At 39.9% G+C, this 24,373-nt stretch overlaps 1 protein-coding gene across 1 annotated transcript in view; it reads left to right on the top strand.

Annotated features, from left to right (window-relative positions):
• The window catches only part of ush2a (Usher syndrome 2A (autosomal recessive, mild)), a 239,018-nt gene that overhangs the window by 177,681 nt on the left and 36,964 nt on the right, over window positions 1-24,373 (top strand). The window contains 8 exon segments of the mRNA XM_038701698.1: window positions 1,624-1,847; window positions 3,096-3,435; window positions 5,399-5,596; window positions 5,791-5,945; window positions 11,319-11,517; window positions 17,995-18,102; window positions 19,764-19,947; window positions 22,115-22,272. Of these exon segments, the coding sequence (XP_038557626.1) occupies window positions 1,624-1,847; window positions 3,096-3,435; window positions 5,399-5,596; window positions 5,791-5,945; window positions 11,319-11,517; window positions 17,995-18,102; window positions 19,764-19,947; window positions 22,115-22,272 (1,566 nt within the window).

The following is a 24,373-nucleotide window of genomic DNA, read 5'->3' as shown; positions in this document are numbered from 1 at the left end:
CGACCCCCAGATGAAGAACCACTTAACTAGAAGGATGTTCAATGCCAAATACTTGTTTAGCACAGTAAAGCTTTTCAAATTAGAATAAAGTTGAACTTTATAAAGGTTATGTAGACAAAACATTATTTTCTCCACCAAGAATGAGACTTGCCTCAAATCTGAAGGCACTAAAACAGTTTCAATTTGTCATTCAAAGCAAGTTAGTTGAATTTGAAGTATGAAGTTCAGGAGAATGTGAAGAAAAATGCTTGAAATTTGATATTCAGCTGCAAAACATTTACAGGGAAATGGAGTGATATCATGTATTTTAAATGTCACCTTGCTGCTGAAGGTGAAGTGGTGGCAGAAAGACATCACCTATCACTGTCAGAGATGGCAGCTCAGAAAAACACACTTCCTCTCCCCCTGCACTCTTTTGACGGAATAGCCTGAATATTACTGCTGTAGGAAGAGATGAATGCAAGAGAGGAAAAGAGGCATGCAGGGGTAGAGAAGACGGAGGGAAGAGGAGATGAGGATGCATGTATGTAAGATAAGATGCACACCAATATTCAGAGCAGCCTAAATACTGTTTCTATGTCTTCTAAACAATCGTTCAACTATATACATTCTCATTCACAAAATCTGTGTTAGTGAGCACTTCTCTTTTGCTTAGATAATACATCCACCTCACAGGTGTGGCATATCAAATGCTGACCAGACAGCATCGGTTTTGCACAGGTGTGCCTTAGGCTGGCCGCAATAAAAGGCCATTCGAAAATGTGCAGTTTCACTGTATTGCGGGGGTCCGATACATCAGTATCTGGTGTCGCTGTCTGCCATCTGCCCTACAGTGAAAACCGCGATTCTTTGTTGAAGAGAACACCTCTCCAAAGTGCCAGAGGCCATTGAATGTCAGCATTTGCCCACTCAAGTTGCTTATGACGACGAACTGCAGTCAGGTCGAGACCGATGAAGACGACAAACGTGCAGATGAGCTTCCCTGAAATGTTCCTGACAGTCTGTGCAGAAATTCTTTGGTCATGCAAACCGATTGCTGCAGCAGCTGTCCGTGTGGCTGGTCTCAGACGATCTTGGATGTGGAGGTCCTGGGCTGGTGTGGTTATAGGTTGGTCTGCGGTTGTGAGGCCGGTTGGATGTACTGCCAAATTCTGTGAAACGCCTTTGGAGACGGCTTGTCATAGAGAAATGAACGTTCAATTCATGAGCAACAGCTCTGATGGACATACCTGCAGTCAGCATGCCAATTGCACGCTCCATCAAAACTTGCAACATCTGTGGCATTGTGCTGTGTGATGGAACTGCACATTTTCGAGTGGCCTTTTATTGTGGCCAGCCTAAGGCACACCTGTGCAATACCCATGCTGTCTGATCAGCATCTTGATATGCCACACCTGTGAGGTGGATGGATTATCTCTGCAAAGGAGAAGTGCTCACTAACACAGATTTTGACAGATTTGAGAGAATACTTGAGAGAAATAGGCCTTTCGTGTACATAGAGAAAGTCTTAGATCTTTGAGTTCAGCTCATGATGAATGGGGGCAAAAACAAGTGTTGCGTTAATAATTTTGTTCTGAACAAAATTATATAACAGTAATGTTACGCATATCTTCTTGTCTTTAGGTTTCGTTTGCTGTGGTCAAGAGTATATAAACTCTTCAAGCTCTCTTTGCTGTATGGGCAATAACGGCTATCTCACAGTGCACCCTGCTGGCAATGCCACAGTGACATTGCAGTGCTGTGGGTCAAAGGTCATACATCAGGAAGAGGAATGCTGCAATGGGATTGGGTATGACCCTCAACGACACGTGTGTGCTGACCAACCCACACCCGGCCTGTTAATGCAGGTGTGTTTGTATGTATCTGTATTTGTGTCTCTGTGTCTATGTCTATACACTCGTAACTGGTGGTCTTTCTCTCACTGGTAATCTTCTCAAAGTTGGTGAAATCCCCTCTGTTGTTTATAACAGGTTGTATTTGCATGTAGACAAGTATTCTGTTTTGTCAGTCATGTTTTAAATAGTCAGTTTGTTTCTATAGATCTCTTACACTTCTTTGTTATCTTTTATGTCCACTGGTTCTGCTGTGTAGTGGTCCAGTTGTGCCATTGGTCCACACATTTTTTCCTGTGGTTTAAATGTCTGCTATAAGTGTTTCAAAAGCAGGGAACTCCCTGGGAATTTTCAAATAGTTGTTACATAATAAATGTATTATTTATATAACAATATATATTTAACTCTAGCCATTAGTGGTTTTAGATTAGACTTGCTGTCATTTGGGATGATATATCGGCCTCATGAGTGCGGGCATCGATTAACCGAAAACGACATTCCATGTCCTTCTTTACAGACTTAAGTGTAGCGGGGACATAAATTAGCGAGAACAACTAAATTTGGCATATGTACAGAACGACGAAGTCAATAATAATTTAAATGCACCTATAGATTTGAATTTAATGCTTTTATGTATTGGCAATTGACACAAATTTCACAAGTGACTTCCACACTTCAGAAATGCAAGCGAGTCTGGCAGAAAAAAGATATGGCGATGTTAGTAGTTAGATCTGTCTCTCTCTCCCTCCCTCTCCATCTCTCAAACTCACACTCATTGTCACATCAGGAGTTGGGAACTGGGCGATCTTCCATTTATCAACTGGGGTCGTGTGATGTTTGTGTGTTCCTAAGTCAGCATGAGATACACATACGCACAAAGAGGCACACACACACAGAGGGACAAAGGGTAGGAATTCTCATTAGCTCTAATGATGTCATTAAGGTCCATGCAGACCACACACAAACACGTGCATAGCTACATTTAGCATGTGTATAAGAAACGCCTCTGACTTTATATTATTATAAGCTTACAACTGGTAAGATAATAGTAAACGTCTATAAGAAACATTTTTGTGGTAGTTATCTGTGTCTGTGTGGAGTGTGATAAAAAATAAAGATTTAGAATCTCATGGGTTCACTTTTCTCCTTTTTTTTGTCTCCCCTTACTTTCCTCTTTAATGCTCTCTTACTTTTTAACTCTTCCATCTTTTCCTCTACGCTTTCTATAATCTTTATCTGTCTCTTCTTGCTTCCTCTGTGCAGCACCAGTGTTTGCAGGGCACCGTGTGTCCTGTAGCTGCAGCATCTACAGCTTACTGTGGCTCCTGTGACCTCGATCCATCTACAACCGCCTGCACATGGGTCCTGTCTGCACACGCACACCCTGACACGCACTCCACAACATACTCTCCTTCCATCGACACCACACATGAAACTCTGACTCCGGGCCCGTCTACACATACAAACAGAAGTGAAAACACATACAAAATGGCGGGCACATACAGTCACACAAACACTGAATACTCGCAATTCGAGGGAAGCCTGTGCCCGTCGCATGAGGAGGTAGTGTACAGCGGAGACGCCAACAGATACACCTATACAGGTATGTGTTTGTGTCTGTCAGCTTCAAACATGTACTGTAGGCTTATTAGCATTTGGAAACTTAAGTTTTTAGTTGTTTGTGTGTCAATTAGTGATCACAGCAGTTAGGCAGGTTGAACATGTACTTCTTCCTTGGAATAAGGAATTGTTGATTAGTGGTAGTTAAAATAGGATGACAAAAGGAATTCCTAAAGTCATTTAGGAGACTTCAGCTCAGTTGAAGGTTAGTTTAAGTAGATATTAATCTCATAATCCTATTTCTGTTATCAGCATGCCTCTATACGCATAATGTATGTGAGTTTTAAACATTTTGACCATTCACAATATATCTGCATCCCTGCTTCTGACCTGCGACTTGGAATTTAGTCTAGTAATTCGGACTCTCACTACAGTCGTTCGAGCTGTCATGAAGAATAATTATGCAGAAAATGGCCTTCTGTGAAACACACCACTCATAGAAATTTTGAGCCCACAGAAACCAATTCTGCACTTACTCACTGCAATCAACGGGCTTTAGAGACAGATGCCCTTCCTCACGCTCACACACACCAAGACAGCTGTTGCAGTGCACATTGATTGCTGTAACGTGGTGTCTCTCTGTGCTGTACACTTGTGTGTCATTAAAACTTAGAGATGGGCGTTTAAATGCCATTTCAACATTCGCTACTATTTATCAGCCCAAAGGGAGTTGTAGTGAGTGTGTGTGGGGGGGGGGGGGGCGTATGTGTTAGGATTTTCAGTCTGTCCACACATTATTTATCTGGGTAGTTACATTTGCTTAATCAAGACTAATTGTAGTTGTGGATGTGTGTTTGTCTATGAATGGGTATGGGTGGTTGTTGTATTGTGTGTCTTAGTGTCCAGTTAGTTACTATTTAAGTGTTCCTCTGTACTCAGTGTGGTCCGGTGTATGTGTGTGTGTGTGTGTGTGTGTATGTGTGTATGTGTGTATGTGGGGGGTGGGGGGTGGTTAGGATAAGAGTTTCTAGGCAATGCTGTGACACCATCTGGGCAGAGGCACATAAAGCTGTCGCCACCCACCATACACCAGATGTTTCTCATGCACACATACACACACATTCACACATACAGAGTATCTAGTAGCTATACTTCTCTGTGAGGTGGATCACACAAACATAGCTACATATGTGCAATGAGTGTTTTCTGTTTTCTTAATCAAACAGTGTGTGTGTGTGTGTGTGTGTGTGTGTGTGTATGTGTGTGTGTGTGGGTGTGGGTGTGGGTGTGTGTGTGTTTTGCTGCTTCAGTTATCACAGTAGTAAAGACAAGAGTCACAGACTGGCAGTTCAAAACAAGGTCTCATTTACAGCAGCAGTCCCTTAACACCCCTAAAAATAATGCACATGTGTGTGGAGGGTTGTCACAACCTGTCTCCCAGAATGCTTCAGTCACGGCCTGATGTTTACAACTACACACCAAAAGTAGTGGAACATTTGGTACGTGTTCATCTAACTTGTGCTTATATTGGCAATTCAACTCCAAGTACGCACATGTTCAATCTTGGAATTCTTGTTACGACATGTTATATTAATCCCATTTACTAACTGTCCTGTCACATATCAGGAGATGCAAATCCATGATGTGATTTTTATTATTTTACTGATCACAAAATCTCATTTAAACATTTCTATTAAGCGTAAAGGATTCTTCAAGTTCCCAAATTTTTCTTCATTTTCATTTTCTTTCATCTAAAACTTGCAATGAATTTTCAACAAGATAGTTTGCGTACTGGAATGAGAGATTATCCTATGTGTGCACTTACAGTATAAATCACATGTAATCACTTAAGTGTTGCAGTGTTCATAAATTATTTATTTATTAGTCAATGTATTGACAGTCTTACTGACAGATTTGTTGTTTATTTTCCTGCACCCCTTCTTAATTGATTTTTCTTTCTCCCTCCCCCAATGCTGCTCTCATTCTTACCTTCCTTACTCTAATAGACTCTGACCTTGAGCCCTTCACAACCTATGAGTACAGAGTGAGGGCCTGGAACGGCTTTGGACGAGGCTCCAGTGGCGTTACTACAGTGACCACCAGTGAAGACAAACCATGGGGAGTGGCACCGCCCCGTTGGAGTCGCTTAGATGAACGAGATGACATCATCCAGCTGCAATGGCATGCACCTGCCAGGCCTAATGGTGTGTATGTGCATGTGTGTATAACCAAAAATCCCCTTCTCTGTAAATGTAGTCCAGCTGGATTAATTTCAGTAGAGAGGTATTCATGATTAATGTGGATGTGGGCTTAAAAACACGGTGTTTTTAATGTTATATATAGAGATAAATCTGATATTAATTATGAACCTATTAAAGAACCTTATCCCTTTTACCAGGGGACATCACCCACTATGTTGTACTACGGGATGGACAAGAGCGTTACCGTGGTGATGAAAACAGTTTCACTGACGTAGGTGGGATCAGGCCTTTTCAGGAATACAATTACCAGCTGAGGGTCTGTAACCGGGCTGGTTGTACTGACAGTACACAGGTAAGACTACATGTGTGTTGGTGCCTTTGCAGTTTTTCAGACTAACATTTTCAGTATTTGCTCATTAGCAGCTTATGTGGTTAACCTATGTGGCTAGTTTGTTTAGCTGTCCCACAAATACTGTATAATACCAAGTCTGCATCAGTCTTGAAGTTTTTAGGAGTTCAGTGGCTGCCGGGAGTTTGGAGCATTCAAAGCAAGACACTTAATGAGCTGGCATATCTTTTTTTAAAGCTTGAAATCTCAGCAGTAGCTATTGCGATAACAAATACAGTAAGTGACAGATGAGCAACACTTTTGATGCTCCATTGGTATATTATAATTGTTTTGTACAAAATAAATTTTAATATTCATTACTATTTCTTGACTAATTACTGTTCTGTTTAGTTCTACTCTGTGCTGCTTGATTGTCTCTGTCCTGCCAGTCTGCCACGGAGAGCTTTCTCTTTTTCATATACCAGCACACATTTTACAAAACCTTACTCTGTTGTAGCACCCCATTTCATAAAGACATTATCCCCCTGTATGATTATCTAACAGCTCCTCCACAGATGGACTGAGCTTCACTGAACTAAGCACCACTTTACTCTCTTGTTTAGTTCCCTCCTTTAATTTAGGCCGAACACTTGAATGAAAAGAAAGGTGTATAAAAAAGTGTGTTACTGTGTGCATGTGTCTGTGAAAAAGAGAGGAAAATCAGATAGCTTATCAGTGGGGGATTTTCTGTAAAGAAACAAAAAGCAGCTTTACCAAAATGTATCTATCAATAAATTTACCATAATAGTAGACAGTGTGCGGCAGCTGCTCTTGTTACTTGGAGTCATCTCTTATTCTATTACTAACCTGTCTGAATACAAGTGTTCAAAGATCACTTTTCCTGTTTTGTTCTGTCAAGATGAAATTCCCTGGACATGCAACACCCTGCTTCACATTAAATTAACTCACAGCAGCAACCTGCAAGCATTGGTCATCTGCAGTTGGCTGCTCATCTGATCGATTGTTTGGCCAGTGGCCTTTCAGCGAAATACTCTTACCCTCTCATAAAAGCCTCCTAAGATGCTGAATTTCTAAACATGGTTTACATTATAATTCAGGTGCTTGGTTGTTCTGCAAGTGTTATTTTACAAATTTTAAACCTGTGTCTGACATTTGTTGTGATGTTTCCACACTGTGTGAACTCTGTACTTTTCCCATGTCGAAACAAGTTGTTATTTAGCCTTGTTTCCGCTCTCTCCCCCTATATGCGAGGCTCTGGATTTGCTGAGCCTACCTGATGTTTGTGATAGCGTCCATAATAGCTTCACACAGAACTCCCCCCTGCTATCTTTCTGGCTGTAGCAGAGCTGATATCACCACAACAATTAATTTCTCCGGCTTAGAGGTGATGAAAGCTCCTGTTGAAAACTGTCTTTCTGGCTTTTTTTAAAGCTAATTTAACATCTCATTATTTTGATAAGCACATTCTTACGTAAAGACGAAGCCTGTTGATGTGTCACTGGAGGGGTGAGCTGGAGGTACAGTTGGTTGAACTGGTTGTGAGGGGTTGATAGATAAATAGATGATGGATGGATAAATGGATGCAATAAATGAATATTGGGGAGAATGATGATATGGATGAAATATGAATGGACAGTGATAAAGGAAGGAGTAGTAAGTGGTTAGAGAGAATATCAACATTGTTGACGGCTTTCCCATATACGTATAGAAAGGTTTTAGGCAGTTTGGAAAAAATGCTGTAAAGTAATAATGCTTTCAAAAATAGACATATTTTAGACAGACAGAAAAAAAATCTAAAATAAATCAATATTTGATGTGACCACCCTTTGCCTTCAAAACAGTATTAATTCTTCTTGATACACTTGCACAAAGTTTTTGAAGGAACTCAGCAGGTAGGTTGGCCCAAACGTCTAGGAGAACCCCCTAAAGTTCTTCTGTGGATTTAAGCAGCCTCAGATGCTTCTCTCTCTTCATGTAATACCAGACAGACACGATGATGTTGAGATCAGAGCTCTGTGGGGGCTATACCCTCACTTCCAGGTCTCCTTGTTCTTCATCACACTGAAGAAAGATCTTAATGACTTTTGCGGTATCTTTGAGGTTATTGTCATGCTGCAGAATAAATTTGGGGCCAGTCAAATCCTTGATGGTATTGCATGATGAATAAGTTTCTGTCTGTACTTTTCAACATTAAGGAAACCATTTGTTCTGACCAAATCCCCAACTCTGTTTGCAGAAATGCAGTCCCAAACTTGCAAGGAACCTCCACCATAGTTTACTGTTTCCTGCAGACACTCATTCTTGTACCACTCTCCAGCCCTTCGGTGAACAAACTGCCTTCTACTGCAGCCAAATATTTTACATTTTGACTCATCAGTCCACAGCACCTGCTGCCATTAATCATACACCTGGCAATATGCCTCCACATTCCCTGATTTTGTGCAAGTGTAACTAGAAGAATTGATGCTGTTTTGAAGACAAAGGGTGGTCACACCAAATATTGATTTGATTTAAATTTTTCTTTTCTTCACTCACAGTGCATTTTATTGATAATCTATTAACATGACTATTTTTGAAAGCATTCTTACTTTACAGCGTTTTTCCCCCAAACTGCCTGAAACTTTTTCACAGTACTGTATATAAAGATTATGTTACAGTATTCATTAAAATTTTTTAGCATATGCTGATATGTGAATATTATTGCATTTCTCTTTGTTCACACGTTTCACTTTGTTAAAATAACCCATGCTTTCTCAGTCACATTAATCTGGCTGGCTCCTCAGTGGTTATACCCATGGTTATGCAGCCACTACTCGATGTTTATGGTCATAATTGTTTTGTAATGTAGAACGACTGAAACGTCTGAATCAAAATGAAAACCCGTTAAGAACGAAAACAATGAGCTGAAATCAGCTTAATCCTGTTGATGAAAGCTGTTTAGAGCAGAATTGGCTGTTGATTCTCAGTGGGGTCAACAACAGGAGTAATAATTTAGTCATTTGTTCCTGTTGGCTGTTTTTAGTCTGATTTAATTTCTAATTGTGAAATTGTAAAAACAAGACATAATGAGAAAAGTGTGTTTCATAACAAGTTCATTACTTAATAGTTGTGCCTGACATTAATTTATACTGACCATGTCAGCATGATGCAAATGATGCACCCTCTTGACCTCTCATAGCAAAAGTATTTCTCCATTGCAACAGGCCCCTAGATCATCCTGGCAGGTTTCCACTTACCTGAGAACTACACACATGACCAACAGGAGAACTCTACATGCACATACGCTCCTAAAGCCGTACGCAGTTACACCACAGACTCAATCTCTGTCTTCCATGTTCTCTCTGTCTACCTCCCTCTGTTCACACAAACAAGCACACACAGTCCTACCAGAGGGTGGAAAGGGAGTGAGTTGGATTAGTTTGTACACCATTGAAAATTGGCCAAACAGTCCCAATTATGGGATAACTTGGGCTAACCTAATACACCACTGCAATTACCTGGCATCACAGCCATCTCTCTCACACACACACACACACACACACACACACACAGGAACAGACGAACAAACACAGGCACACACAAACGCACACCTGCTGTGACAACAGAAGGTGCTGATCTAATACAGTTGGTCACTTAGAGAGGGAGGAAGAGCGATTGGTCCTCCTCTGTTTTCGAATCCTTTTGTCCTGTTCTCTCTTCTATTTGCCTCCTGTCATTTGCCTGATCTCAAAGCTGCGCTCTTCAGTTTCTCCCAACTGTTGTCTCAGTTCTTTCTTAACCTCTCTCATCCTCACACCTTCTCACTGTCCAGACACGAGTTTCTCTTTCACAACCACTGGCATCTGGGTGTCCAACATTTCCCCTTCTTCTCCGTCTCTCACAATCCCATTTTCCTACCTCCCTCCGAGTTTCAATTCCTGTGTATACAGAAAGAAGAGTTGGATGAAGAGGATCCTAGTGACGCATGCTATCAATAAACATAAGATGCATGGATCAGTCATTTCAAATCAAACTGTAAATCAAATCATCTTTCCATATCAGAAGTTGGAAAAAGTTGTCCACCAAAGCAATGTAAGGTAAACTTTTAGGTAACTGTACTGTTATATGGCAACCAACATCTCAGTTAACAGAGTGCTGAAGCACTCACTGATTGATACAACACTTCCCCTGTATCTTCCTTATCTTCTTCTGCTCTGCCTCCTTTGCTGTTTGCATGTGTACACCTGCATGCACTTTTGTCTGTGTGTGTGTATGTATGTGTGCGTGTGTGTGCACGTGCATGTGTCTCCTTAGTTGTAGTAGCAGTGTTCTAATTGCATAGCACTGTGTGGGACAGGTGGGGGAAGTGCTAGTGACAGTCTATTAAGGCAGGATATCCCTGTTGCCATTAGCAGCAGATTGCCCTGTGATTCTGTGGTCTCCACATTCACCCAACGTTCACAGGGTCCCACAGATACTACAATAGGAATTTACAATACGCTGGTCACTCACAACACTGTACTAAAAAGCAATATTGTTTTGGCGTGACCTGACTCTTAACGGGGGATTGCTTGTTGGTTTGTTATATTTTTTGTAGCAGTGATCGTCCGTAATACTATCGATTGAAAACCCTACCGATATCATAATTAAAGTGATTATTGCAGCTTTCAGTTGGGTTCTTTGTCATGGATAAATGCTAAAGCGATACAGTAGGTTATTAAGGCAGGATATCCATGTTGCCATCAGAATGGGAAATTGTCACTCTCCAGTATTCTTACACTTGTATACTGCTCTAGGTTAAAGTAAATACACATATGCTGTACTGTAAATCATGGGAAACATTTTCTGGCTTTTGCATTCAGTCGGTCCCTGTAAGTCAGTGGGTTCTAGGAATAAAATATAGTACTGTGTGCAATTCTATAGCCTGCAGACTGTACATGAAAATATGGCAATAGTTCCATAACAGTACATTCACTATGTTGGACAAATACAACTCATTATAACTCATAAGCTCATTATGGTGCTACCTGTACATACAGCATTTTTTTTCCATCGTGCAGGTGGTGGATGGTTTGTGTTTTGGCTTCAGTTGTTCCCTGTTTTGGCCAGTAGGTTGTAACATAAAAATGTGCTGCTATTCACTTCTTTGTTTTAGTTTTTTTGGAGTCTTTCTTCGTTGTCAACAAGGTCTTTATTACCTTAGAAACAGTTGTATATCTGTGTTTTTTAATGGGTTGTGATCGTGTTAATTACGTTCATAAATGATCACTGCAGAAACCCATCTGTTTTCCTTTTAACATTCTGTAAAATGTGAGAAATGTGTTATATTTTATGTTTCTTTGTGTGTGTGTTTCTGTGCCTCTGTGTGGATATCCACCTCCATGTGTTTGTGTTTAGGTGTTGGCAGTGACAGTCCAGGGAGTCCCAGAAGGCGTGCAGCATCCAGTGGTAACAGCTTTAAGCCCCTCCTCCCTCCACGTGAACTGGTCTGAACCTAGTCGTCCCAATGGAATCATACGACTTTACCACCTGAACCAGACTGGTGTCGGAACCATATTTACACACAACGATGGGCCCAAAAAGTATACTGTGACTGGTAAGATTTCACTTTTCCTCCGTTCCTCAACTCTCTCATTTTACCATTCATTGTTTTCCCTTTGTTATGTATTTATTTATGTATGCTGGTTTCTGGAAGCCAACTAATGACTGATTTTGGCACCTGATTCGCACCCCTCTCTCTTTGGCCCAGCCCCTTACACACAAACATGAACACATGCAGAACAAACAAAACCACAACAAGTACAGAAGCATAATTAAACATTGTAGACAGGCACATAAATACCACGGCAATAGCAATGTGAGACCCAGTGCTCTAACAAAACATTTAAAAAGTACACACAAACAGAAGTGCTGGCTTGTCTTAATATTGTAGATCTGCACAGAAACATGGTGGTGTCAGGACTGGGTGATTTGTGGGTCTTGTTTTATCTACCCTGAGGAGGAGCTGTGTTGCTGGCCCTCTGCCATCCGTCACAACACACACACACACACACACACACTTACACATGCAGACACAAACACCTGCATGAAGCATTGTAAAGCAAATGTTTCTTGTCTGTATAAAAACACATTTCTGAAACAAAACAGGGAAATATTAAGAGAATAGGATAACTGTAGACCAACGTTTGGATGTGGAATAGTTAAACTTACTTCAAATACAGAAATTAAAGTGTTTCAAATCTTATTTGATTTTTATGTATTACTGTATTATTATTTTTATGAGGAAGTACCAAGTGATGACATCTTTTGAAGCTGAAATTCAGTGGCCTTTTCCCTTCACAGCTCTCTTCTCTGCTCTGTCTTGGACTCAGACCAGGCATCAGCTTTGCCAGTAGCCAATAGAGTATTCCCACGGCGCCTGTGGTTGGCTTGTATGGTCAGGAGTAGTGTGCACACGAGCATGTGTGTTTGTATGTGTAGGCATGAGGTAAAGCAAACAATGCCAGATAGAGATGGTAATGTGCTGTAATACTGTACCAGCCCCATGTGCCAGTGTAAGCAACCAGCATGCGTGTGTGAAATTCCCCTGTCCCCCAGTGAGACACTGGAAAACCCTGCGCATTCAGCCAAAACCACTACCAGGGCAGTCTCTCTCTCTCCCTTTATCTCTCCCTCTCTCTCACCCTATTTCATTCCTGCACATTATAGCTCTCTTTGTAACAACACATGTTAGCACAGGTACCTAGAAATATGTTCCTGTGTAATAATGTATCTCAGTCCTGGGTTTTGACAGACATACAGAACAATGTTTTACAATAACAAAGGATCAGAAGTGGATCAACTTTTTATGGCTGCTGCGGATTAATTCAAAAGTTGTCCTAAACCAGACCTGCAGCTTAGAACAACACTACTGTACATGTTTGATAAATGTTTAAAAAAAAGACTCAAGTGTCCCTCTTCATACTGTATGTATGTGCTGGTATTGTAATGAGTAACTGCGAGTAAATCATGTGCACCTACAATTTTAAATACAAACACAGTAAAGTTAAAAGTGAAACAGAGAGGTAGAAGTAGGCAGAGGGAGTGAGGTGGGGAGTAACCCCAACAGTAAAACTTAAATAAAGAAAGAAGAGATGAAAAGTTACACAAGCAGAGGGAGTGTAAGGTGCACAGATTGACACTTTTAAAAGATGGTGAAGGAGAAACAGAAGGAGTGGGACAGATGAAAAGATGGATAGATGTATCTAAGTGTTTTCAGTGAAATATGAACAGGAATAATTGCTGTGCTACTCCCTCATCCTTAATGTTTAATACGCCATTATTCATCTTCCCTGCATCTCTCCGACGGTTCTCACCACTGTCAGAGACAGGCACTCAAAGAGCTCGCACAGTCACTCCCTCAAACCACAAAAACTGGAAAATTTAAATTTTTTAAGCTACAGTAATGAAATAAAAATGTTATCTTTTTTAATTGAATCACTCTTGCAGTGTTATTTGATCTGATTGAGTGTTTTCTATTAAAATTACTTTCATCTGCAGATGGTAAAACATTTTATCTAAGAGTACCTATTGCTTGATAAAGATATAAAAATACAGTGTTTTAGACATTGTTCTAAACTGTCAGCTTTGAGGCATTAAAAATGAGGAATGTAATTCAAATATTTTAGACATTTGTGGGGGGTTTTCGTTCCAGAAAAAAATTACATTTTACACGTGGCAGGAAATGCCACAAAAACAAATCTGTAACACCATGAATGAATGGCATTTTGACACTTCTGCTTTTTTAGTTTTGAAAAATTGTGGCTTCTACTATTTTTTGTTTATCAATGCAATCAACAGTTTGCCTTAGGAGAAGCAAGAAATAGACTATTATTAATAGCATTTGTAGCAGTTATGAAAAGTGACACTTCATAGAAAGAATTAAGCACTACTGTACAAAGACACCCCATGTGAATCGATATTAAGTATTGCTATCATTAGCTCACAATAAATTATTGCCTGCAATTATATAGATTATGGCATTAATCATGTGGTTAATTGGTCTTTTGTAGGCTCATTATTAATTCACAACAGCAGGGAATAGAGTATGTACTTTTATTTATTAATGTGTTTCTCCTATAGTCCATGCTCTGATTGCTCCATACTATAGGTAGAAGTATGTAGACCTGGGTAAAGGAGGAGAGGAGATAGACAAGAACTTTATTTTTAATGTATCAATCCTGAGTCTGTTTTTCATGGGAAATATCAATGTTACAGTATGTAGAAAGAGTCTCTCATTCAACAACCACACTCAGTAACCTCCTACTGAATTCTGTTTCTAACTTTTGAAACAGAAGTTTTAGCAGGCTTGCAATGAAAAGGTTGAGCTCAAGGGGACAGTTGTCTGTAAAGAAGGAGGTTCTGAGATAATATGGATCCACATGTTACTCTTTCCTCTCATTCTGTTGTCTTGATAAAAGAAAGGGCCACAGATGTATAGTCAGAGGACTGAAGAAGACTACAAAGATGTTGAAGAGGAGATTTTTATCTCAGGGTCAACAGACATAAATTTAATTGGTCTAAACATAATCAAGCACAAAAGTATACATTTAAATATTTACTTTAAACTATATTAGTGTAAATGAAGCGCCATTCTATACAAATTGAAATATGTATATATAGAAACTGTTCCAGAGGACACATTCATACCTCTTTCCCTCTCAGTTTTCTGGTCTTGTCTTCGGCCGTCTGTGCATAAGTACTTGTGTGTGAATGTTGGGCGTATTTTGAATATGTACAGGACAATATGTTTCACCTGCAGCCGGCTTGCTTGCTTAGGGTGTGTGTGTGTGTGTCTCTCTCTGTCTGTGTGAACCTGATCTCATTGTTCCACCCCAGACGGTCGCTGCATTAGGGAGCCACAGACAGGAAGTCAAACTCTTAATTATTTAGAAGAGGTGTTATCAAAGCTCTCCTCTCTGTGTTTTTTCCTTTCATTTTCTCATTGTTCCAACCCTCTCTTTCGGCTCTCTCCCCTATCTTTCCATTTCAGCTTCTTTCATGTCTTTAACAGTTGTCGTCACATTTCTCTCTCCTCTAATTCTGCTGCCTGGCTTTCCAACCTTCTCTCCGTCTTCTCTTCCCCTTCACCATCTTTCTCTCTCTCTGTCTATGTGGAGTATCAGGTAACTGTGGCCTGTACCCATCATACTCATATTCTCTAATGCAAATAGGGAACGGCAACCTGTCAATAAAATGCCGTTTAAAATCAGTTACTTCTACTACAGCGTGCGCACACACACACACACACACACACTTAAGAGAAATCCACAGCAACACTCTCACAATCCTGTCTCTTGTTTGTTCTTTTTCTCACATGCACAGTCTCTCTCTTTGATATTTTTGTTGAATGTAAGCACCAACACTTTACTCTTTGTCTTACAGCCAAAGTCTCTCTCTCTGTTTCTCTCTCTGTCTTGCACAAACACACACCGGTCTCCACAGTGTCCAGCTATTACAATGACAGTTACAGCCATGTCTCACTCTGTGTTAGTGAGCCGCTGGCTGCTCACATCAAAACGCCCTCCACCTGTTTTTCACTTCCCGGTGATCACTTTTAAAATGATTGAAACTTCCTCTGTCTTTCCATAATCAAGCACATGAGCATGCATGGGTATGTACACATATAGGTATGCACAAACACACACACACACATACACATACACCATGGTAGACATGGTGGAATTTCTTCAGCAGACCAATACTGCCCTCCTCAGGCGTTCAATGTTAAAGGTAATTTGAAACACCAAGAAAACATTAAAAGTGTTTGTGCGTGTGTTTGCATCTATCTGCATGTGTTGAATGAGAAGTACACTGGTGCTTGCTTTTGTTTATATTTAAAATAGCATGAGACAGAGTGTTTGGAGAATCAGCTGATGCTTGTTGAACTTATTGTTCTTTTAGTTTCTTATTGCTCATTTCATAGAGGGCATAGAGGTTTTTTGATAAGTCCCCACCCAGAGTTTAGGGTGTAATTAATATACACAGGCAGCACTTAAATCATTTTGAATATTTTGTTTTCTGCACAAAGATCTAATCTAATTTTCTAATTTCCATTAGCTCTGAAGCCATTGCCACACGTCTTCACTGTCCCATAAAGTTGTCTTCTTGTGATCTGTGTTAAATATTATAACACAGGCTTTCTAGTTTTTGGACACTCTCTCTGTCTGCATGTCGAAACATGTAGGAAAGGGTTACTGCTTCATTCAGTGTTGCAAAAAATGACATCACTTGCAGCGTAGTTATCATTTACCATGCTCGAGTGCTCACACTCATATACACACGCTTAGTTGCACAGTTAAATAGTGTAACAGAGCCTTACGCTTCAACTCTAGTACTTTCATACAGCTGGCAGATTTCCTTTATTTAACCCAAACACAGGGCAACATTGTGAGAACATTTGCGCGCACACACACACACACACACACACTGATCAGAGGTTGGGTTAAGCGTGGCAGGCTGTGGGGCATGTTAAGCAAGCTAAGCAGTAGAAAGAGACGTGAGGAAACCGTGGTGAAGCCCTCCACTGTGCATTAGATTGTGTGTGTGTGTGTGTGTGTGTGTGTGTGTGTGTGTTGGCGCAAATGTTCTTTGCCGTCAACGCAGGGTGGGTACTGACATGCATATAGCAGCTGAGACACAGTAGGGTGTCCCTTTCTGTCTGTCAACCTCCAAATATACACAGATGGAAACACCAGTAGATAATTTAGATTATTAGCTAAATTATATCATAAATATGTTATTTTACACGTAGAAACATTTTGAGTCTTTTTTTGCCTAAACACTGAGGAAATGTCACTTTTATGTAAAAAGATATAGCTTATAATGTATTTGCTTTTTTCTATCTGTTAAGCAGCAGTTTGTTTGTCTAAAATTGATTTTATAAAAAAAACATATTATTAGGTATGAGAGAAATAATTAACTAAATGTTTTTGAATATTAAAACATGTTTATCTAATCTATCAAAAAGCCTCAATGTCGTAAAATATGTATAAATTCACCTAAAATAGTGCAGATTTAATGCATAAAGAAAGAAAGCAAAGCACTGTATTATGCAATGCCAAAGCCTGTTTTTGCTGTCATCCTTTTTAAATAAAGTCATTTTAGTTCTTTCATTTTCCCTTGAATTTGATTTGTAAGCTGTTGTATGCTGTCAGCTAAGTGAATGACCATAAAACATCCAGTCAACCCGCTTGACAAGATTAAGGATTTGCATCCATGTATTCGTCCTCATCCATCTACCTTACATCAAGAACTAGGCAGAAAATATATGTGAAGGAAGCAGGGATTTTCAATCACCAGAAAGTGGTTCACGCTCGAGGATAACTTTGTTTAGGTGCAGGTAGGATTTGTAGCAACTTCCCGTATTTAAATCTTACTATATACGGTTCAGTGTAACACCAGAAACTGATTTTGTGTGGTTGCAGTTAAAGGACCACTCATTCGCTGTGTGATTTCTTTTAGACTGCATAGCAGGTGCCTATAAATAAATCATGTCTGGACGCTGTAGCCTAAACGCATACCGAGGTATCATAATTATCATAGATCAAAAGCTGATGACATTACAGCGTTGGACTGGTCCTATCCCATGTCAGTTCCGCGGCTGCCCATCTTTACGTTGTTTCATTATTGAGTTATGGCATGCATAATTTAACACCGACAGATATGGATCCATCCGTTGAGAGACTGTGGAAAGAACAGAAGGAGGGAGAGTGAAATAGAAAGAGAGAAGGAGAGAGAAACAGTTCAGAAGACAGCTAGTGATATGGGCCGGGCAAGCTTTGCTCTTTCTCTTTTACTTTTCCCTATTTTTCTTTTTGTTGTTTGTCTACTCTTCCTTTTTATCCCCAAATACTGCTTATCCATTTGTCCATGTAATTAAAAAAAAAAACTCATCTGCAGAGTTTATTGTGATGATATTTTAAAAAATGTATCTGGCTGTAGGAAATATGTTTGTGGTTTTCCATCATGCTTGTGATTTGAAGTGCAAAATTCATCCTTTGTGATTTCATTCATCCATGTCTCTGTGCTACAGGTTTGCAACCATACACAGACTATAGTTTTGTGCTGGTGGCCTGTACAGCTGTTGGATGTGGTGCCAGCTTACCTTCCACAGGACGCACCCTGCAAACCGTCCCTGATGGTACACACACGCACACACACACAAACACACACAAACTTTCTGCAGAATCTTCATATCTTCATTAAAGGTACACATTTTAGGAATTTTCTGTTTTGTACTGACATTTATATTACAAAAGATGTGATCAATCCGATTCCACAGGTCTCAAACATTTCATATACCTGTCAGATGTCAGATCCAAACAAAATATCAGACATTCATTTTTTCAACAATAATATATAGCTAATGTCAAATATGACATGAACGCATAAAAATAATACATTTACAAAATATTTGTGTAAATAGTTTTGCTTTTTGTTAATATAGATTACTGGAAAAAATATGTTACGTTGTTCTAAATATATTAATATATATATATATATATATATATATAATTGATAATTATGAAAGCGTGTGTGGATCCAAAACAACATCAAAACTTTAAGATATTATCATTTTGCTTAATGCCGAATTTCAACATCATCTCTTGCTTTCTGTAAATTGATTTTTACCAGTGACCATGTCTGTGTCTTCTTTACTGATTTCCTCTTTCACATATTTTCTTCTCCTTTTCCTCTCCTCTCTACTCACTTGTCTTTTCTCCTCCCACTGCTCTCCTTTTTGAATCCTCCCCCTCTCTTGTCCTTCTGTGGTCTCCCTATACTATATCTCGCTGCCATTCACCTTTATTTCTCTCCCTCTTCTTCCTCACTGTTGACTGCAGTGGAACAAAGCATTAATTTGTTGCCTGACTAAAATGGCGTCATGGATTTTTATGTAATACAGTCAGTTAAATTTTTCCTCCCTTTCTGTCTACTGCCTCTCTTTTTCCTTTGTCTTGATCTTTTCCTTCTGCCTATCTAATCTCTTTTTTTTTTACATGGGCCTCCTCTTTTTTTTTTACATGGGCCTCCTATTTCCTCCTATCCTCCTATTCCTTGTTTTTAAGCTCCTCCTTCCCACCACTCCCTACACTTATCCTTGCGTCTCAGTGTCCACTACATAAATTGTATGTCATCTTAAATACATTAATCTGTGAGATTTAATTACCGTATCTGCCTCATGTTTGTGTTTATATATTAGTAAACAAGTTAAATTTAATTAAATGCTAATTAAGCTCTACTCCTGCACATAAGCAAATGGTTGAGTTTTAGACAATTTTTGTTCCTTTTTAATTTCAAATAATGAAATACGTATTATTATTGTTAAGAAATGAATTTTTCAACCACATCATGTGTAGCCGGTGTATCTTGCCTTCTAAATTTGTTAATCTCTTCTCAGTTAGAAGAGTGATTCAACCTGTCCTCAGTTCATGACAAGACAAGCTTTTGGATTTGCGTTTGTACACTTTGGTGTAAGGAAGGTGTTTCTCCGGAAAAGTCCTGTTTGTGTACATGAGGTGTTGCACTTTAGTTTTCTTGGAATAAACAGAAGAATAACAATGATATGTGCCAGTTTAGGTGCCAAATGTAATTTATTTTATTTTCACTGAAATAAATATGAAAATGATGGTGTAATTTTTTCTGCGATCTGTACCCAACAATCATGTTTCTTTACGCCTGGAGAATATGACTTGTAGGCTTGGGTGTTTCTATAGTACCACAGTCGTCAATTTATAATGGTATGTTGTAACACACACCTTTGTCAAAAAACCCAAAGTCTTTCCTTCTTTCATTCTCTAGGTGTATGGTCAAGGCCCAGACATGTGATGGTAAACACGTCTGTGGTGGAGCTGTACTGGGATCAGCCATCCCAGCCTAATGGACACATCTCCCACTACATACTGAAAAGAGACGGTCAAACTATTTTTACCGGAGACCACCGTGACCTGAATTATACTGACACTGGACTCCTGCCAAACCGCAGGTAGAGAGCATGTACTCGCACACTTTACACACACTGAAATGCAAAAGTGTGCAAGTATGTGCACATATGTAGTGACTTTATAAGTGACACACGCATAAACACACTTCACTTGTAGCATCACAATTAATCATCCCTTTAATTCCTCAATTTTCCCATTTGATCGTTTGTGTGTTTATATCGGGGTCACCCTGTTTTAAAAAGCTCTCCTATCGTCCCATCCATGTCTCTCTCTCAGGACTGCGCTCTGTATATGTCTGTTTGTGTCATTTAATGAGCAAATATTTGACATGCCAATGACAGACACAAACATTACCCCACACACACACACTAAAATCACAAATCAGATCTGGCTTTTGCTTACAGACAGCAGTGGAGCGTAGATTTTATTTTATCTGTTTATTTTCATTTAACCTTTATTAATCCGTGTCTTCTTTCCAAGATGGATTTTCTGTTTTAATTATGGGAGTGTAAAATGATACCCCTCTCCTCCTCTCTCTCTCCTCGGCCTTCTCTCTCCTGAGACAATTTCCCTTTACCCGAAATAGAATTCTTGGGATAAAACCATGCAAAACTCCAATCTTCTCTATGTGTGTGTGAAAGAGAAAGGAAGGAAGAAATAAGATAGGACTTTGTGCATGTGTGACGTTTAATTTTCCCTAATTCCAGATAGTCTGCCAGAAGGCATTCCCGTCCCGACCCTTCGCTTCTCATCACTTGTCTCGCTTCCTATTCACTTCTCTTTCCTCTCACCCTCCCACCCATCCCGTCCTTTCCCTCTTACTTCATTCCCTTCCTCCTTTCCTTCTTTTCCCAATTTAGCCCTGCGCCAAGAATTACACAGGGAGCACCAGCCCCATTATCCGGGCAGACTTGTGTGTGTGTGTGTGTGTTTTTGCCCATGTGTGTGAGTGTGTACCCAAGCGTGCCTATCTGTGTGTGCATGTGTCTGTGCATGAGACTGCTCAAAGTGGCCATTGATTATTTATGACAATGTTGATTAGCTGTCACTTTGCTTCGGCAGCCCAGGAAGTGTCTAAGATGACGAGAGAATTAACCTATTCCCTTTGGCTGGCCCTGCAGGACAGACACACACATCCAGAACCCAACAGATGCAAATGCCCCTTTCACCGATTACCTACTACACACACACACACACACATACACACACACCATTTTACTTTTGATATCCCAAGGCGGTGTTTACATTTAAGTAAATATCTTGCAGTGATGAAGTGTTGAAATTCATTCTCCCACTGAAACCTTATGCCATGATAAAACTCTCCCTCTCCATCACACTCAGTGTCTGTTTTGCTCTCCTCCTGTCATGATTTCTCTCTCTCTCTCTTTCTATCTCTTTATTGTAGCTGGTGCACCTCAGTGAAGTGTATTTATTTATGTTTTCTTTTGCGTGTCTATGAGAGTTACATATGAGTAGTTTTAAAACCTCTTCCTGACTGCGTTCTAACACACTGCAGAGGTGCTAATGGCCTCCTGTTTAAAACGCTCTGTGCAGGAACAATAACCTAACACCACCGCCTATTAATGCATGTGTGCCGGAGTTTATAGCAAATTAAAGGCTTTTAATGTTAAATGGTGGCCCACTTACACAGCTAATGTAAGCTTTAGCACCAGCCAGCCACACGCTCTTAAAAGGGAAATCTATCTTATGATGTCATGGGCGAGAGAGGTAGAGAGTGGGTCGAGAGAGAGGGAAAAAGTGGAAGAAATGGACCTCGAGTGTATGAGCTTACACACACGAACATGTTCACACAAACACACGTAGGTTTGAATCTATTTCTGGGGTTGCAAGACGCCATGATTTCTGTGAGTCTTTCCAGAGGTTGTTTTCATTAATTATTGAATCCCACCTAAAAAGCCTATCCTTTAAGAGATTTTGGGGGGTAATGTCATGAATCATTTTTGTCAGAAATGACATGACCTATAGGTTCTTAATGCATACTTGTTGATCTACCATGGATTGGTTCCAACATATAGAGAACTTTTTAGACATTTACAAAATACATCCCCCGTGCTCATGCAGGGCTGGGGACGTTTTGAAAACCGCCGCAACTTTAAGACCTGATTTTGTGCTTCTTGATGGTGCTGGAAAAATAGATTATCTGTTGCTGCTTTCTCCACACCCCTCTTTACCCCGCTGTCTCTTCAGGTATGTGTATGAGCTGGAGGCCAGTACAGGGGGTGGGACTGGTGTGAGTGACAAATATGTTATACAAACACCAGTCTCGTGCCCCACTGGGATCCAACCTCCCCACAACGTGACAGTGTCGGGCCCCCACTCCATCTCTCTTGCCTGGACCGCTCCTGGTGAGTAGCTATCTAAATGTATGGATGGATGAAAAATGTATTTATTTTGAATCAGTATGGATCACAGATTGTAGTTTCTGTTGAAAGAACTAAAGTGTATTATGTAGTACCTAACAGTGTTTAACCACATGTGTATCTAAGGAAATAATTTGTAAAGCCTCTTCAAAAGTGAAGGATGATTTTTGTGTGTGGCTGTGTCACATTTACACTGTAATGAAAATATTAGATAAAATTTAAACATTTTGACTCAGAAACAAAGTTGAAATGATGAAAACTGGCTGCTCTTTAGTATCATCAAATTATACTGGAGACTCCTGTTTCTGTAGCATTGATGATATTGTTAAGCAAAAACTTTCAAATGTGAATTTACTTTCACGTATTTCAGAATTTCGGTGCCCCTACCATTTCAGAGTGTAATTCACTGCAGTTGTAAAGAACAGCAGTACATGTGCATTTCTTATGATTACACTCAGCAAAGTAAACAACTTTGCTAACACAGCCAAACATCAAGCAGGTGCAACAACACAAGACATAGCAATATTACTTACCAGTCCAACAGAAAGAATGCAAGCTTGGAGTCTTGCAGTTTTTTATATCACAAAGCTCTCGCCAGCGTCCAGTACCCTCTTGCTAGGTCACTCTCTTTATGTCTTCTTAGTTTCCTCCATCAACGTCCTCTTCGGTCTCTTTGCTTCTAACATTAGCCAACGTTATGTCCATAGAGCCTGCTCTGGCACGACACCGGCACCACTCTCCACCAGCTGTTATTTCATGGTAGAAGTTACATAATGTTGCTCGTTCATTCATCATTAGTTATAACTCACTCAAGTTATTAATTAACATCAGTAACGTTACTGAAAGTGCTGTTGCATCAGTTGCTGTCTAGCTTTGTTAGCTAGCTTGCCACCCAGTCTCTTGCTCGGTCACATGATCCTATAGCTGTCATTTTAAGATAAAAATACTACACAATATTGCTATAACCAATCAAACCTCTGACGAATTTTGTCAGTAATTTCACAAACCCTGGTTTTATGGTGGCATTGTGGTTAATTGGTCACTAAGAATATTTCATCATAGACAGCCAGAGGGGCTCAATTCAGTGTTTGTAAGAATTTAAAATCTGTTTTCAGAAGGGAAGACTGCATTTGTCTTAACCTTCTAACTTAGAAATACCTAAACATAGACTTGTCACACTATAGCAAGACCTTTTCTAAATAAATCCACAGAATGAGCAGAATTCATAGTAATTTCCTGAGATTATATTAAACAGAAACTGGGAATAGAGTTAATGTGATACGTACAGTTTCTTTACCAGATAAAAATGTTTTCACAAGCATCAATATCCTTATAATTTAAATATTTTTAAATTAAAACAGTGGTTGTAGCATTCCTTGGATTTAGTTCTACAGGGCAGAAAAAATCATGCTCAACCAAACAGAGAGATGTTTTTCCTCCATGTGAATAGTGTCTTCCTCTGATATGAGGAGACAGAGAGAGGGGTCAGACTCAAACCAGAGACCCCAGTAGTTTTCCATTCACCTTCTGGCCTCTCAAGACCTGGACACACACATTTACATACACAGGTTTACATGAGCATACACCCAGGGCTGAGTTTCATGCTTATGGGGCAGTGATTGTCTGCCCTAACCCATCTATCATTGACTATTACGCTCTCATTAGGCTGATTTCCTATCTCAGAAACCGCTTATAGGGCCGACTAGACTAGACACTTCACTCTGTTGTGTGTGGGTGTGTATATCTTCTGTGTGTGTATATTTGTGTTTATGCATGCATCTTTATACATGTGTATTTGAGTGTGTATATCTGTGTGTGCACATCACTGTGGAGACATTTCCATAGGCAGGCCTATTCTATCGTCATTACTGGCTGATTTTAAAGGTGAGGAAATATCGGCTGGGTTCTCACGCTTGGTTAACTCCCTGAGCCCAGAGTCTGGAGTGTTTTCGACTTGTGTGTTTATGTGTGTGTTTGTGTGCGTGCCAGCCAGTGTGTCTGTATTTGTGTACGTACATGCACATGGGTTTGTGTCTTCACATGCATACATTCACTGTCAAAGCACTGACGTATGGCTATTAAATAG

Source organism: Micropterus salmoides, unplaced genomic scaffold, assembly GCF_014851395.1.
Source record: "Micropterus salmoides isolate LMB-PRFRI ecotype aquatic unplaced genomic scaffold, ASM1485139v1 Ms_hic_scaffold_6, whole genome shotgun sequence".
NCBI lineage: Eukaryota > Metazoa > Chordata > Actinopteri > Centrarchiformes > Centrarchidae > Micropterus > Micropterus salmoides.
Note: the sequence above shows the minus strand (reverse complement) of the source record. Positions and strands in the feature narration are given on the sequence as shown.